Genomic DNA, 15,628 nt, shown 5'->3' with positions numbered 1-15,628 from the left:
TTTGGGTTTTACAGCAGAAGAATGATCCAAAGCACACAGACAAGTCCAACTCTGAGTCGGATGTTTCAGTGAGTAGCCTTTTTTCCCTTAAAACATGACATCATCTTTGCTTTTTTTGTGCTGGTGTCGAATATATTAAATTTTATTTTTGTGATGTGAAACATGCAAAAACAGGAAAAACAAAACAAAGGGAAGTATGCTGTAAATACTTTTTCACAGCACTGTACATATCAAAGCCAAGGTTGATGACATCATGGTGGTGCGGTTGTTTAGAGGATATTTCCCCCCGTCCTTTCACCCATGGACGGTCCGGCCCACCCAGACTTCCACGGCCGCTGCCTCCGTCCTCGTGATAAAACGCCGGCTTATCACCAGTTTCCATTCAGCTTCTCACAGCTTATGTAACGTCAACCAGGGGAAGAAGTGCTACACGCTTTGAATGGAGAATGCATCTGTGTGTGTGTGTGCGTGTGTTTGTTCTTAAAGACATGTGGGAGAAAAGTGTGACGACACGAGTGGAATGAGTTTCCGTCTGACATTGACACCACTGAACATATATATGAGTGGAAAAAGTGCTCTCAGCTGATTAGTGCAACACTGTATACACACAGATCGACTTGTTCCCAGTCTCTCTCCCTCTGTCTCACACACACACACACACACACACACACACACACACACACACACACACACACACACACACACACACACACACACACACACACACACACACACACACAATGTGTCTGCCCCGTCTTACACAAAAAAAACCGTGCTGTATTGTGAGGGTTGTTGCTAGGAGACAAATTCCAAACCTCTTGAAACAGAGGGACTTACTCCTCATTTCCAAGCCGGTATGTCGGCAGAGAAAAGAGAGTAAAGGAGAGGGGAGAAGAGGGACAGGGTGAGGGAAAAGGGGGCTCACAGAGACAAGAAAGGAGCTCTCCCACGCACAAAAGCTTTCACTCTCAGCAGGAACAAGTCCACAGCCTCATCAGTCTCTTGCTCCGACGCCGGCTCTGTGTCTGAAAAAGCAATAGAGGGATTGACTGTACTCACACAATGCATCAAACTGCTGTAAACTGGGTCTTTGGTTCTGCTCCTCCCAACTGTTTCTGTGAAGGAATACAAGAGGGAGCTTCTGTTAAAAAAGAAATAAAAAATCAGCAAATGTAGAAGTTAGTGGTGCAAATGTGTATCCACCTCACAAGACAAGGCAATGCAGAAAATTTGTGTCAGGGGAAAAAGATGCGGCAATATTTAAGCCATATTTTTTGTTAAAATTAAAAACAGTGTTTTTGTATGGTGACTAGATGAGGTGAGACAAAGGGGCTATGGTACCCGGCGGCAGACTGCAAGTGGCGGGGTAGAGGAGGAGGTAGTTTCTCTGATAATTTTGGAGCAAACAGTGTTTCCTAACATGGTCTTCAATCAGGTCCAGAGCAGGTCTGAGTAATTTGTATGTCTGTTTGACACAGGTTAGATGTTGGGAACACATTGGGACAAGAGGACAGGATGAGATGAAAAAAGAGAGGTAGAGATATGAGGACAGATACACGCTCACAGAGTTTAAATGAATGCTTCGATTTGAACAGCAATGACACCTCCCTTTGCAAGGCCAGGGTTATATCTATAATACAGGGACATTCATTTCTCAATAGACCACTTGTATGTAAAATATTGAATTTTATCATTTTTGTTGTTTTGCACAAATTAAATAAGTTTTATTTTGATAAATATATTTTAATCATTATGTTTTTGTCATGGGGTTGTTAATGAGACCCTGGTGCAGACAACAACCACGGACAACAGAAATAGGTTCAAATGATTTATTCAATTGACAAGTGAAGTGCTTCCTCCAGGCCCGGGAACGGGTTCCAGGATGGCTCTAAAGACCAGAGGTAAGTATATATTTCAGAAATTGATGTTGGAATCTCTGATGATTTCCTGGAGTATGAGCAGAGGCTTCCTTGTTGATGGAGGGGGGGGGGGGGGGGGGGGGGGGGGGGGGGGGGTTCCAGGGAGGAGGTGAGGATATCTAAATGAATTGGCTTCTCCAGGTTGGATTCTGGTGCTGTTTATTTTCTTATTCTAGGAGGAACTGAAGAAATTCAATTTAAATTCAAAAATACTTTATCTATCCCAAAGGGAAATGAAATGTTGATGTAACTCATTTTACCAAGGAGTTATTATAGATGGTGATGGCTGTGGGCAGGAGAGATCTCCTGTAGCGGTTCGTTTTGCAACCAATCTGAAGAAGCCTTTGAATGAAGAGACTGTTTTCCAATGACAATGTCATGAAGAGGATGTTAAGGATTGTCCATAATTTTCTTCTTTGTCAGGTTGTTGAGCCCTTTTAGGTCCCTGGCTCTGATGCTGCTGCCCCAACAGATGATGGCAGATGAGATGATGATCACAACAACAGATTTATAGAAAATATGAAGGATCTTAGCTTCCTCAAAAAGTACAGTCTGCTCTTTCCTTTCTTGTAGATGGCTTCACTCCAGTCCAGTCTGTTGTCCAGATGAACACCGAGGTATTTATATTCCTCCACCACCTCCACTTCTTCTCCCCTGATGGAATTTGATCTAATCCTGTTTCTCCTGAAATCTACAATCATCCCCTTTTGTTTTGTTCACATTCAAAATGAGATGATTGCTTCCACACCATGCCACACAGCGGTCCACCAGCTCTCTTGTCCATCTCTGATACACCCGACAACTGCAGTCATCTGAGTATTTCTGTAGATGACAGGAGTCAGACTTGTGCTGGAAGTCTGAAGTGTACAGAGTGAAAAGGAGCGATGAGAGTACAGTCCCCTGTGGTGCTCCTGTGCTGCTGGTCACCTGGTTGGACTTACAACTCTTCAGTCTCAGAAACTGAGGTCTGTTTGTCAGGTAGTCTCTGATCCAGGCGATTGTTGTTGCCTCCACCTGAGCTTTCTGGAGTTTCAGACGAAGCAGATCAGGCTGAATTGTGTTAAATGCACTGGAGAAAGAAAGAACATGTTCCTCACATTGCTGCCTGCTTTGTCCAGGTGACAGTGGATTTATTGAAGCAAGTGTATGATGGCATCTCCAACTCCATGGCGAACTATGACATCTATAAAGGGAGAGATTACAGATATAACTTACAACAAAATAATGCAAGGGAATCGTTCTTCTCTGAGATCATCAACAAAAACATTTAATAACACTCATGCCTTATTTGCCACGGTTGACAGGTTAACAAATTATCCTGTGTCCGTTACTTCAGCAGGGCCTGCAACAAATTTGCTAACTACTTCACTGAGAAAATCCAAAAGAATAGAGGGGCAGTCTGTGCGTCCATATCAAGTTCAGAACCAAAGCTGTCTCCAACTAGAACTTATCTTGACAAAATGTCCTAATTCAGCCAAATAAACTACAAAAGCTTGGAGGAGATCATTCACCTGCTAAGTTCCTCCTCCTGCTGTTTTGATCTTCTACCCACAGCTTTCTTTAAGAAGGTTTTTCCTGTCATAGCGTCTGAGTTGACTCAGATAATAAACATGTCCCTTCTGTCAGGTGTTTTCCCCCAGTTCCTAAAAATAGCAATAATCAAACCACTGTTTAAAAATAACAATTTAGACAAACTACTACTGCAGAATTACAGGCCCATCTTAAACCTCCCTGTATCAGTAAGATTATTGAAAAAGCTGTATTTCAACAATTAAACACCTTCTAAATAACGACCAGCCGCTTTGACATTTTCCTGTCTGGCTTCCGTGCTCACCACAGTACAGAGACCGCCCATGTCAAGGTGTTTAATGACATCCATATAAATACAGACTGTGGAAGAACCACAGTGCTGGTACTATTGGACCTCAGTGCAGCATTTGATACTGTCGATCACTCCATTCTGTTAGAACGCCTAGAGAACTGGGTCGGCCTCTGTGGTACAGCACTCGACGGGTTTAAATCCTACTTAAAGGACAGGGACTTTTTTGTGTCAGTAGGTAACTTTACGTCAGAGATGACAAAAATCACATGTGAGGTTCCTCAAGGGTCCATCCTGGGTCCCCTGCTATTCAATATCTACATGCTCCGACAGAGGAGCGATCAAAAGTTAGCACACAGCTTCAGTCGCTTCAGCTAGGAACCACTGATCAGGCCTGAAATCTGATGCTGGACTCAGACCTGAACCTCCAAAAGCATCTAAAGACAATTAGAACATTTCCAGGATCAAAGGACTAATGTCTCAGCAGGATCTGGAAAAACTAATCCATGCTTTTATCTTTACTAGAATTGATCATTGCAACGGTGTTTTCACAGGACTTCCTAAAAAGTGGATCAGACAGCTGCAGCTGATCCAGAACGCTGCTGCTCGCATCCTCACTAAGACTAAGAAAGTAGAGCACATCACCCCAGTTCTAAAGTCCTTACACCGGCTAAATACATCACAGACTTGTTATCAGTTTATCAACCATCCAGAGCACTAAGGTCTTCTGACTCTGGTCTAATCTGCAGAATCAGAATCACCAGAACCAGAATCAAACATCGACAACCATCATTTCGTTCTTATGCTCCGCTTACCTGGAACAAACTCCCAGAAGACTGGAAAAGTCTTCGGTATGAAGAGCAATGTGATTGGTTAGCGTTTTTGCAGGCCAGCAGCTCAATTTTTTTAACCTCCTTTTTCTGAATACATAATGTATTGAATAGTTTCAGGATGGAAAGACTATTTTACCCAGTATAATAAAAGAGTGTTTCTGAACAGGATTACCAACTATAGCTGTGAAGGAGTGGATTCCCTAAAACAGACACCAGATTACAGTGTTAATCAGAACTCTTACTTTGTTACTTTATAATCTCATGATACTTCACTTATGGTAAGGCAAGGCGAGTTGTTCCCAGATCCTTTTCCTTAACCTTTCATGAGGTCAACATTAAGAACTCTATCATGAGGTCTGCTCTCTGCTTTCTGGCCATTTTCGTTAAATTCCTTGTGGTGGGCTGTGCTTATATGTCATGTCATGCAAAGGATTGTGGGATTCCTTATAGCTCCTTAGCACCAGCAAGGGACATTGCAAGCTCCCTATGCTAAAGTAGCAATAAAAAGGAGGTTCACAGGCTCCTTTTCCTACCTTTTGTCTTACTAACTGCACTGTTTGCCACAGCACTTATCAAGGAGACCGCTGACACACTTCCGCTTTGGCTAAAGAGTCCTTACCAATTAGACCTTTTCGCATGCAGCCTGGGACTTAAGTAAGGAGGAAAAAAGGTGAGAGGCATGAGTGATAATAAGAAAACACAGCTTGGTGACAGCGGAGTGGCAGAGGGTGGGAAACAGAAGGAGAAAGCCTAATTAATGTGAATGGAAACCAGAAAAAACATGAAATCCAAATATCCAAAGAACACAGGAATACACTTGGAAACCTAATAAAGAAAACCCCAAACAACTTTTGAGCACAGACAAAAGAAGGCAAGAAAACACAAAGCCCAAAGTGCTCAACAGTTACTTTATTTTACAAATGTACTTTTAATCTAACTAACGAGCCTAATCAGAACGCTTATTGATTGATTGAATCTGACTGTAGAGGGTAACCTAGTGGTAAACTTCTTTTATTTTTCTGAGGGAAGTTTTACTTGTTTGCTGCTTTATTTATTAAAAACACACTACGGATAAAAACATATTGAACTAGTAACATTTCTGACAAAATAATGACAAAATAAAGCAAGTGTAGAAAATTCTATATAGTATCTTAAATCTCTCTGATATTTGTTCACCTAGTAGAACACTCTACTCATATTTTCCAAGATTTTTGACACTTTCTTATGAATATGCTCTTTCAGATGTTTTTTCAACTTCTCATTTTTTTTAAATCCCTTTAATCTGATTAGCCAGGTCGAAGTAAGACTGACCCATGTAAAGTAATTTCTATCAATGTTGCACATTCCTCATTCCATTCTTGAGGTATCCTCTCTCCTTCGAGATGGTTCAGTATTATACATATTATTTTTTAAACTTGTGACTCGGTTGCTGCAACACAACAACATACAGGACCATAATAGCAAAATCCTGAAAATTAAAGCAAGATAAAAAAAAAACCTCAAAACGTTTACCGAGCGTCATTCAACTAAGACTCGTCTACAGAGAAGCTGAAAATGACACCATTTGTCATGTGTGTGGACATATCTGGGAAGTTTAGTCTGTTGGTAACACTGGCAAAAAATGGAAATGATCAGGAGAGCTGTCACAATTTATTCTCCAGCCTTCATGAATGTCTTTGGATACCAACTCACCAAGTGCCTTTTCATGTTTGATACCAAGGAAAAAACTTGGAAAAGTGAGAGTTAATAAGACACACAAGGCTTGAGACTTACTAACTAAGACCTGAACAGGTGATTCCTAGCAAAGTTATTTGGCAAAAACCATTAGAATTTAATAAGAAAATATCTTCTGGTAAATAAATATTTAAATCCATTCCAACTCAGCAAGACTACCGTGATAAAACATTCATACAGCTATTTCTGTATGCTAGAAATGTGCTGAGAAGATGGAAATAAAATAAAAAAAAAAACCGACTGAATTGTGTTGAGCTCTGCCCCAGAGACAATGCCTTTAAAAAGCATTGATGCCCTTGAACCTTTTCACATTTTCTCATGTTACAGCCACAAACTTCATGTACTGTATTTTATTAGTATGTTATGTGACAATCCCACACAAAGTAGCACATGACTGGAAGGTGGATGAAAAGGGAGACTTGTTTTACATTTTTCTAAATAAAAAAGTGTCGGGTAGATTTTGATTCATCCCTCTGAGTCAATACTTGGTAGAACCACATTTTCATGCATTTCATGCATTTATCAGCTTTACACTTCTAGAAACTGAACATTTCAGTCATTCTTCTTTGTGAAATAGCTCAAACTCAGTAAGAAACTCACGACTTGAGGTCTGGACTTTGACTAGGTCATTTAAATACACTAAACAAGTAGGGGACCTTAATATTTTTCTATATATATAAAAAAAAACTGATTTAGCACGTGCAAGGCTGTGGCTTCATTCACACTGCAAGTCTTAATACTCAATTCTGATTTTCTGGGGGTGGCCGATCATAGTACTATTAAACGTGATCTATGTCATACTGCTGTCTGAATGGTTCAAGACCACAAAATGACCTGAAGTAAAGTAAGAAGAAAGCACCCCAGCTTTTAACAATGGTCTTTTGTGGAGCGGTAACTTCTACTACAGTGTCACTTCCTTGTTGCGTTTTGCATTAGACAATGTAGCCCCCTTGAAAAAGAAGGTGATTTTTTTTTTACAGGAAGCTGGCTCCCTGGTTTAATTTAGAGCTGCGTTCTTTGAAGCACAATGTTGGGAAACTGGAGAGAAAATGGCACGCTCCACATCTAGAGGAATCCTACCTAATCTGTAAAAACAGTCTACTCTTGTATATAAAAAAAAACCTTTGCAGAGTTAGAGCAGCATATTTTTCATCATTAATAGAGGAGAATAAAAATAATCCTAGATTTCTCTTTAGTACAGTTGCCAAATTTTCCTAGAGTCCCAGCTTCGTTGATCCATCCATTCCCTTAACTCTCAGCAGTAATGACTTTATGGGATTCTTCATAAATCAAATCAATTCCATTAAAAATAAAATAATTGGCATCCTCCCAAACATGATTACCTCATCCTCAGTAAGTGAGGGAGCGTTGGAGGAATCTTTAGAACCTGATCGGTGTTTGAACTGTTTAGAAGCAGTAGAGCTTTCTGAGTTATCTAAACATATTTGCTTCATCTAAACCGTCTTCTTGTTTGTTAGACCCAATCCAAAACAAGCTATTTAAGGAAGTATTCCCTTTGATTATTGCCCCTATATTAGACATGACTAATCTATCCTTAGTAAAGGGATATGTACCACAGACTTTTAAAGTAGCTGTTATTAAACCTTTACTTAATGTAACCCACCTATGAGTTATCAAATGTATTATGAAACTAGGTCCGAACAGAGCCTGACTGAATTAACTCAAACAGCCACAATAAAACACAGACACGAAAGGGTTGCAAATATGAAATGTAGTTTAGTAGAAAACTTGTCGACATAAAAGGTAATAACATATATTGGCATACAAGAAAATTATAAACAGAAAGGCACCTTTAAATCCCCAATGTCTTCGTTTACCCCTAGGGCTTTGTCCTCCTTTATTGGTAACTGAGTCTGTCTAATGGAGTGCACTCCTTAATCCTATTTCTCAGTTCAAATATCCATGCAGGTTGCTTGGGACAGTCCTACCACAGCAGATAATCCATCTGCTCTCTACGAGTGTGTGTAGATTCTGGTTCCACGGCTCAATTGGGTTGGCTCGCCATCTTACAGATTCTTCTCCATGGCTCTTTACCATACATCAAAAGACCTGACCGATTTGCATATACACTGCCAGAGTGTGATGTCACAGTTCAATCCCAGCGCGGTCAAAAGGCTTGTCCGCTGCCACCGTTCCAGCACTTGTTCTCTATAGTCCAAAGTGGCACTGGACTACTCCCAAGTCGCACCACCACAGACAACAGCAGAACGTTTCACTTAACTCCCGTACTTATTGCGTTTTTTTTTCAAGGAACTCTTGTGTGATGTCTCTGTGCTCGGCTTCCGACGGAAAAAGGAAGCAGACAAGCAGCGCGCAGACACAGTGGCTGAACGTGACACCTCATTGGCTGCTGCATGTGTACATGAACTCTGCTTGTTTAAGCCGAGTGACGTTACATGGCCTTTTCACTCGATTTTCTTAATACAACATGGAAACTAATAATGATACAAAAGATTAACTACAAAAATAAATAAATGAAAGTGTGAACAAAAATAAAAATTATAACATTTATAGTTTTTATGTACAAATCATTTACCGTAAATCGAATCTTTTAGTCAAACCAGGTTTTTACGCCTGGGTTACATTAAGAAACCTTCTCTTGATCAAGATGAGTTAGTAAACTACAGACCTATATCCAATCTTCTTTTCTTATCTAAAATTCTTGAGAAAGTAGTTGCTAATCAACTTTGTAAACATTTACAAAGTAATGACCTACTTTAGGAGTTTCAGTCAGGCTTCAGAGCTCATCATAGCACTGAAACAGCTCTGGTGGAGGTCACTAATGATATTCTCATGGCCTCAGATAATAGACTTGTGTCAGTACTTGTCCTGTTAGTTCTCAGTGCTGCATTTTATATAGTTGAGCACAATGTTCTCCTAGAAAGACTTGAACATACTGTTAGGATTAAGGGGAAAGCATTTGGCAGGTTTAAATCTTATATGTCTGACATATTCCAGTTTGTTCATGTTAAAAATAAATCTTCAAATTCTAGGGTCACTTGTGGAATACCACAGGGTCCAGTCCTTGGACCAATTCTCTTTACTATATATATGTTTCCTATTGGCAAAATGATCAGACAGCATGGGATTGATTTCCACTGTTATGCTGATGACACTCGGCTATATTTATTCATAAATCCTGATGAATCCATCAATTACTTCGGCTACAGGCATGTCTTGATGACATCAAAAGCTGGATGACTTTAAATTTCCTGCATTTAAATTCTAACAAGACAGAAGTTGTAATCTTTAGATCAGAGTCCTCAAAAAATAAACTTCTTAATCAATCACTTAATCTGGATGGCATTAAATTGGCCTCTGGTAATAAAGTAAAAAATCTTGCCATTATTTTTGACCAAGACATGTAATTTAAATCCCATATTAAACAGGTTTCCAGAGTTTCCTTTTTTCACCTCCGGAATTTTGCCAAAATTAGAAGTATTCTGTCCAGGGGTGATGCTGAATCACTAGTTCATGCATTTGTTACTTTAAGGCTGGACTATTGTAATTCTTTACTATCAGGAAGTCCACAAAATGCAGTTCAAAGTTTTCGGCTGATCCAAAATGCTGCTGCAAGAGTTGTGATAAAAATCAACAAGAGGGATCATATTTTCCCTATTTTAGCTTCCCTTAATTGGCTTCCTTTTAAATCAAGAATAGAGTTCAAAATTCTCCTTCTCACGTATAAAACCCTCAAAGTCTAAGTCTCACGTAAAATGTATTTTAATGCAGATCCATTCAAATAGTCACCAGAGTAAAGAACTGTATATTATATGTGAATTATGTGCGCCGTTTGGAAGTAATTTCACTATATATGCAAATGATCCCGAACATTCCTCAATCGGCCGATCCGGTGTGTGACGTCACACACAGAACAAATACCGTGCATCTGGCAATAACACTGTCTGCTAACACTACGACTTTCTCGCTACCGACCAATTAGAGCTAGGGTTTGTGGCTTCCAAGAAGGTTTACTTGGCCTTGGCGGGCTTCTCGGTCATCTTGGGCAGCAGCACAGCCTGGATGTCGGGCAGAACGCCTCCCTGAGTGATGGTGACTCCTCCGAGCAGCTTGTTGAGCTCCTTGTCGTAGCGGACAGCCAGCTGCAGGTGACGGGGGATGTTCCTGGTCTTCTTGTTGTCGAGGGCAGCGTTTCTAGCCAGCTCCAGGATCTCAGCGGTCAGGTACTCCAGCACAGCGGCCAGGTAGACTGGGGCTCCGGCACCGACGCGTTCAGTATAGTTGCCTTTCCTCAGCAGCCTGTAAACACGGCCCACTGGGAACTGCAGACCTGCTCTTGAAGAGCGAGTCTTGGCCTTAGCTCTGGCTTTGCCTCTGGTCTTTCCGCGTCCAGACATGTTAGGTAACTGCGAGCCTTTAACAGAAGAAAAAAAAATCTAGATGCACTAGGCCTATAAGCGACACTACAGCCACCAACTACGCACCTAGAAGGCATTTTATCTTGTAATTAGTTTGACGATATTTCTTATAAGCGCTTGCTCAAAGTACACGTGGATCCGCAGATTGGGTGTGTGAAAGAAGATCCCGGAAAACATGCATATATATCCTGGTTCACTGTACCAGTTGTACATTGTACAACATTGTACAGGATATTTTTTCGGTACAAGACTTAGACTTTAATAATCAAGCTACATCATATATCAGAGCTCTGATTACTCCGTATGTTCCTAACAGAGCACTTCACTCTCAGACTGCAGGTCTGCTGGTGGTTCCTAGAGTCTCTAAAAGAGGCAGATTCTTTAGCTATCAGGCTCCTCTCCTGTGGAACCAACTCCCAGTTTTGGTCCGTGAGGCAGACACCCTGTCTACATTTAAGACTGGGCTTAAAACACTCCTTTTTGACACAGCTTATAACTAGAGTGGCTCATGTTACTCTGAGCTATCTCTGTAGTTATGCTGCTATAGGCTTAGGCTACTGGAGGACATCAGGGTCTATGTTACTTACTCTGCTGAGTTATTCTACTGTTCTCCAATTTACATTGCTTGATTATTTAATCTTTTACGTTTTTGTTCTCTGTCTATTTTTTTCTTCATAGTAGATACACCTGGTCTGGCGTTCTGTTAGCTGTGACATCATCCAGAGAAGACAGATCACCCACTATTACCATATAACGTAGAAAAGATTCCTGAATCAATGTGTGCTTCTTTGCTTTTATTTTTGTCTCTCTTATTGTGTCTGTGATCTGTCTTCTCAAACCCCCAGTCGGTCGAGGCAGATGACCGTTCACACTGAGCCTGGTTGTGCTGGAGGTTTTTCCTTCCCGTTAAAGGGGCGTTTTTCTCTCCACTGTCGCTTCATGCTTGCCCAGAATGAGGGACTGCAAAGCCATGGACAATGCAGACGACTGTCCCTGTGGCTCTACGCTCTTTCAGGAGGAGTGAATGCTGCTTGTCAAGATTTGATGTAATCTACTGGGTTTCCTTAGATAGGACATTTTTTGACCAATCTGTATAATCTGATTGAATTTGACTTTGAAAAGTGCCTTGAGATGACATGTATCATGAATTGGCGCTAAAAAAATAAAACTGAATTGAATTGAATTAATGAAAGCCAGGACAGTGATCTAAATGGTGGATAAAATTCAACATGACCATTCAGACTGCAGCCTTGAAAGATATCCGATATGTATCCACATTAATACCACATAGGGAAATGGCACAAATCTGATTTTTTGGGGGGGGGTTGTGAAAAGATTGGAATTGGACCATTCACACTGCGATGAAAAAGATGGATATGGGTCACATATGGGCAAAAAGATCGGATTTGGGTTGCATTTCCCTGCAGTGTGAACCTAGCCTTATAGCTGGCCTGTCAACAGACCATCACACCTAAGCTCCAGAGGTCATTGTCCTCTTGGCTGCCTCTCTAAAAACACTCTCCTTGTCCAGCTTGTCAGTATAGGCATAAAGCCATGTTTTGGGAGGTATGCGGTATAAATAATCATGTTGAGGTTTTTTTTTTTTTTGGTGACAGATACTTTGTCCTCCAGGGTTTCCAGACATTCTTCACTGATCGAACACAGGCTAAACTTGGGTTTGCCTTTGGGTTTGTCATGGTTTACACAGTTCTTGGTTTTGGTTTGTAGACTGATTCCCGGTATCTTGTTTTCCTCAGTTACATTTAGACTGATTTTCTTGTTCCTCTGTTGCTCTCTCTCGCCCCCTGTTGCCACCAGCTCTCTCTCCTCAGTTTCTCTCCCAGCTCCTTTTCCACACCTGTGACCAATTAGTCAATCTACCCCTGCCTTTGTTCCAGCTCCTATCCTCTCAGTATTTAAGATCCTCTCATTTTCCACTCCCCGCTGGTTTCTACTGTTGTTTCATGTCACCTTGCCCGATTGTTTCTTCGTGCATACCCTAGGCCTACGTTTATTTTTCGCTCTGGCTCCTGCGTTTTCTCCAATGTTTGTAAGTTTTTGGATTTTTCATTAAACTCACCCATAACGGCTCCCTGCCTCGGTCTCTCTGCATTTGGGTCCTACAACAACCTCTAACAAAACATCACAGGTTTGGGTTATTCATTAATAGTTATAATGAAATGTTCTGTCTCTAGTACAGTATTTGGAAGGTACTGGACTGCAGTCAACCGCGATCAGGTGGTGACTGCAGTCCAGGGAAGTGCTTCAGGGAATGCCATGGAGCTCTGGAGGATCTTGGCATCGAGGAAGTAAGATTATCAGCATGGAAGCCTTCTGAGAAAATGTTGGGAAGAGTGAACGACAGGAACCTTCAGCATGACAGAGGCAACTGAGGAATCCTGGGAACAGTCTGATGATCTCCCTGTTTCTCCTCTTCTATATTCTCCTGATCAGCTTGATAAACTGCAGCTGGAAAGAGCATGTCCTACTGACACAGCCTGCTCGTAGAAAATCTCCCCACACATGCTCCTGTACTGCGCCCAGCACAATATAACATTGGTGGGTTTTAGACAGCTGTTATAACATTTTAGCAACATCAACAACAACAATGTATTCCTTAAAAATGCATCTGCAGAAACAGTAGGCAACTATTAGCTCTCTTCCTGTCAGTATCGATATGCCTGCTGATTTTTTGGCTTGTAATGCTGTTTTGTGTTATAAATGTAAACTCTGGGTTCCCAAAAGCAAATGTAATTTGGCTTATTTTTTAAACTAACCACCAACAGAAAGGAATAACTTAGTATTAGAAAATATAATTAATTGAGTAAGAGTTTATTTTAGAGAAAAAAACTGTCTATTATTAAATGTAATTATAATGCATTCGTTTTAGTGGCGTGTCACTTTAAAAATTGTCCACCTTCTTTTAGTTTGTTTGACATGTACAGATTGGAGCAAAAGGTGTGATGTGACAGACAATATAACAATATTATTAAAATATTGTCGGATTTTTCTTTTCTTTTCTTGTGGGCCCACTAACTAGAGAGTGTGTAACTATTAGCCTTAATAAGTATTAAGGACTGTTGTCTGTGCTTGGGACTGTTCAACATATTGGTTTAAATCCATTTGAGTTTCAAAAGAAAAGGAAGATCTATTTTGATGAAACAGAGTGATAAGACTGTCCTCTGAGGTGCACGGTATCTCAAGTGATTTATCAGACTATCCTGTTTGATTAATATATTTATTGTCTTGGAGAACACAACTATGCTCATTACTATGCAAATTTAAGTAATTATTTAGTAAAAAAAAAAACTTCAACCTGTCCCTGTTAGAATATTGGTGCATAGATGTAGCCCATGTACTTGTAGTGAAACAGGTCTTCATGGGTGCCGCTGTTGACCACATTGAAGAAACTTTGATGATCATTAAAGTCCTAGGATGAGTTAGGGTGAGAGGAAGAATGTTTAATCCTCGATCACAGTCACTAATGGTATTATAAGTGTAATGAGAGAGTCAACACAAGACGTATGCCTCCGTATGTGGCACCTGCTGAAGGGGACGAACTTTGGACATTGCATCGGCCAGCAGGTGAAAAAAATTATATCAGTAACGAAAGGAGAGACAATCCTTTTTCACAAGATAGTCCCACAACAATTAGAGACACAGCTGTAACAGCTGCAAAGTCCATAATAAGAGCAGTTGGAGATCTGCTAGCAAAGACAATCAGAAAGTAACATCTACAGACGTCTCTGCACTTCTTCGGGCATAAGTCCCACACCTTCTGGGGAGGAAAGTTTGGATTCATGGATGGAGCAAGCTAAATTGATGGTGGATGAGTGTGACTGTTCCACTCGGGAGAAATGGAAAAGGATTGTACAAAGCTTGAAAGGGCCTGCTTTGGAAATTGCTCAAGCACTGAGGGCTAACGATCCAGATTTCATTTCTGTTCTCTCTCTTTTCGGAGACGGTCGCTTTTGCTCTCTGCTCCGGCTCTGCCACCCCCCCTCCTCCCCCTCCCCTCCTACTGCTGCTGTGTCTTGTCTTTTTGAGTACTGTCTTCATATCACCCGAACTCTGAAAACTATGGATCTGGTCAGCTGGTCTCTCAATGCTATTGATCAAATATTTTCGACGGGAAGGCAAGGAAAAGGGGACCCATGCTGTCCTGATTGGACACATTTCGTGGGATACACCCTAGATTCTTGGAACAGGTGGAAAATGGTGTGTTTTCAATTTTGTCAGTCAAGGATATGGAAGACATATACATGTTTGGATTCATGATACTTGGATTTCTGCTAATTGGATTCGGTGGCCACGTTATGGCGAGAGAGCTCAAAACTGCTACCCCACTCCCTCCTTACCCGCAGACATCTGTGGATGCATTCTGAACTGTGTCGCCGATTGATAAACTTTTCCATCATATCAAGGACAATGGCCCTCACACACACACACAACTGATGACCACTAAAACATATGAACTTCATTAAAATTCATGAAATGTTTTCTCGTCATATGTGCTTTTCTCGTGCAAGGTTTTTTGATATCTCAAACTGTATCCTGGAATAGGATAAAGTGTGAAATATGTATTTTTTTTCCTCTCCCTCCCCAAATGTGGCTCCTATCTTTCCACAGACTTAAAGGCAGCACCCTATGGTAACCGCGTCAGGCATGGTCCTCGGCAGCAAGGCCTCAGTCAACCGTTCCCCCGAAATGTTTGTGATGGATGGTTGTTCTGGAACTGTAATTTCCCTCTGGGATTATTAACGTATTTCTGATTCTGATGCAGCCCCCGAGGAATATATTGAGGCCCTAGAGAGAGCCTTTGGGCTGCAGGAGAGTCCTGAGGATCTCTACTTCTCCTTCAGAGCTTTATGCCAAGGTGCAGGGGAAAAACTTCAGAGTTTTTAAGGAGAGTAGAGAGAATGT

The 15,628-nt window shown here is 41.0% G+C and overlaps 1 protein-coding gene across 1 annotated transcript; it reads right to left on the bottom strand.

Moving 5' to 3' along the window:
- Window positions 1-10,297: 10,297 nt before the first annotated feature.
- Window positions 10,298-10,684, bottom strand: LOC105935774 (histone H2A-like). The gene has a single exon (XM_012876332.3). The coding sequence runs from the start codon at window positions 10,682-10,684 to the stop codon at window positions 10,298-10,300; it is 387 nt and encodes a 128-aa protein (XP_012731786.2).
- Between the last annotated feature and the right edge of the window lie 4,944 nt (window positions 10,685-15,628).

Source organism: Fundulus heteroclitus, chromosome 7 (assembly GCF_011125445.2).
Source record: "Fundulus heteroclitus isolate FHET01 chromosome 7, MU-UCD_Fhet_4.1, whole genome shotgun sequence".
Classification (NCBI taxonomy): Eukaryota; Metazoa; Chordata; class Actinopteri; order Cyprinodontiformes; family Fundulidae; genus Fundulus; species Fundulus heteroclitus.
The sequence above is the reverse complement of the archived record's forward strand: the minus strand, read 5'-3'. Positions and strand labels throughout refer to the sequence as shown.

What these genes read in the sequence shown, in the direction of transcription:
- LOC105935774 (XM_012876332.3), bottom strand. Translation starts at nt 10,684, where the DNA reads ATGTCTGGACGCGGAAAGACCAGAGGCAAAGCCAGAGCTAAGGCCAAG.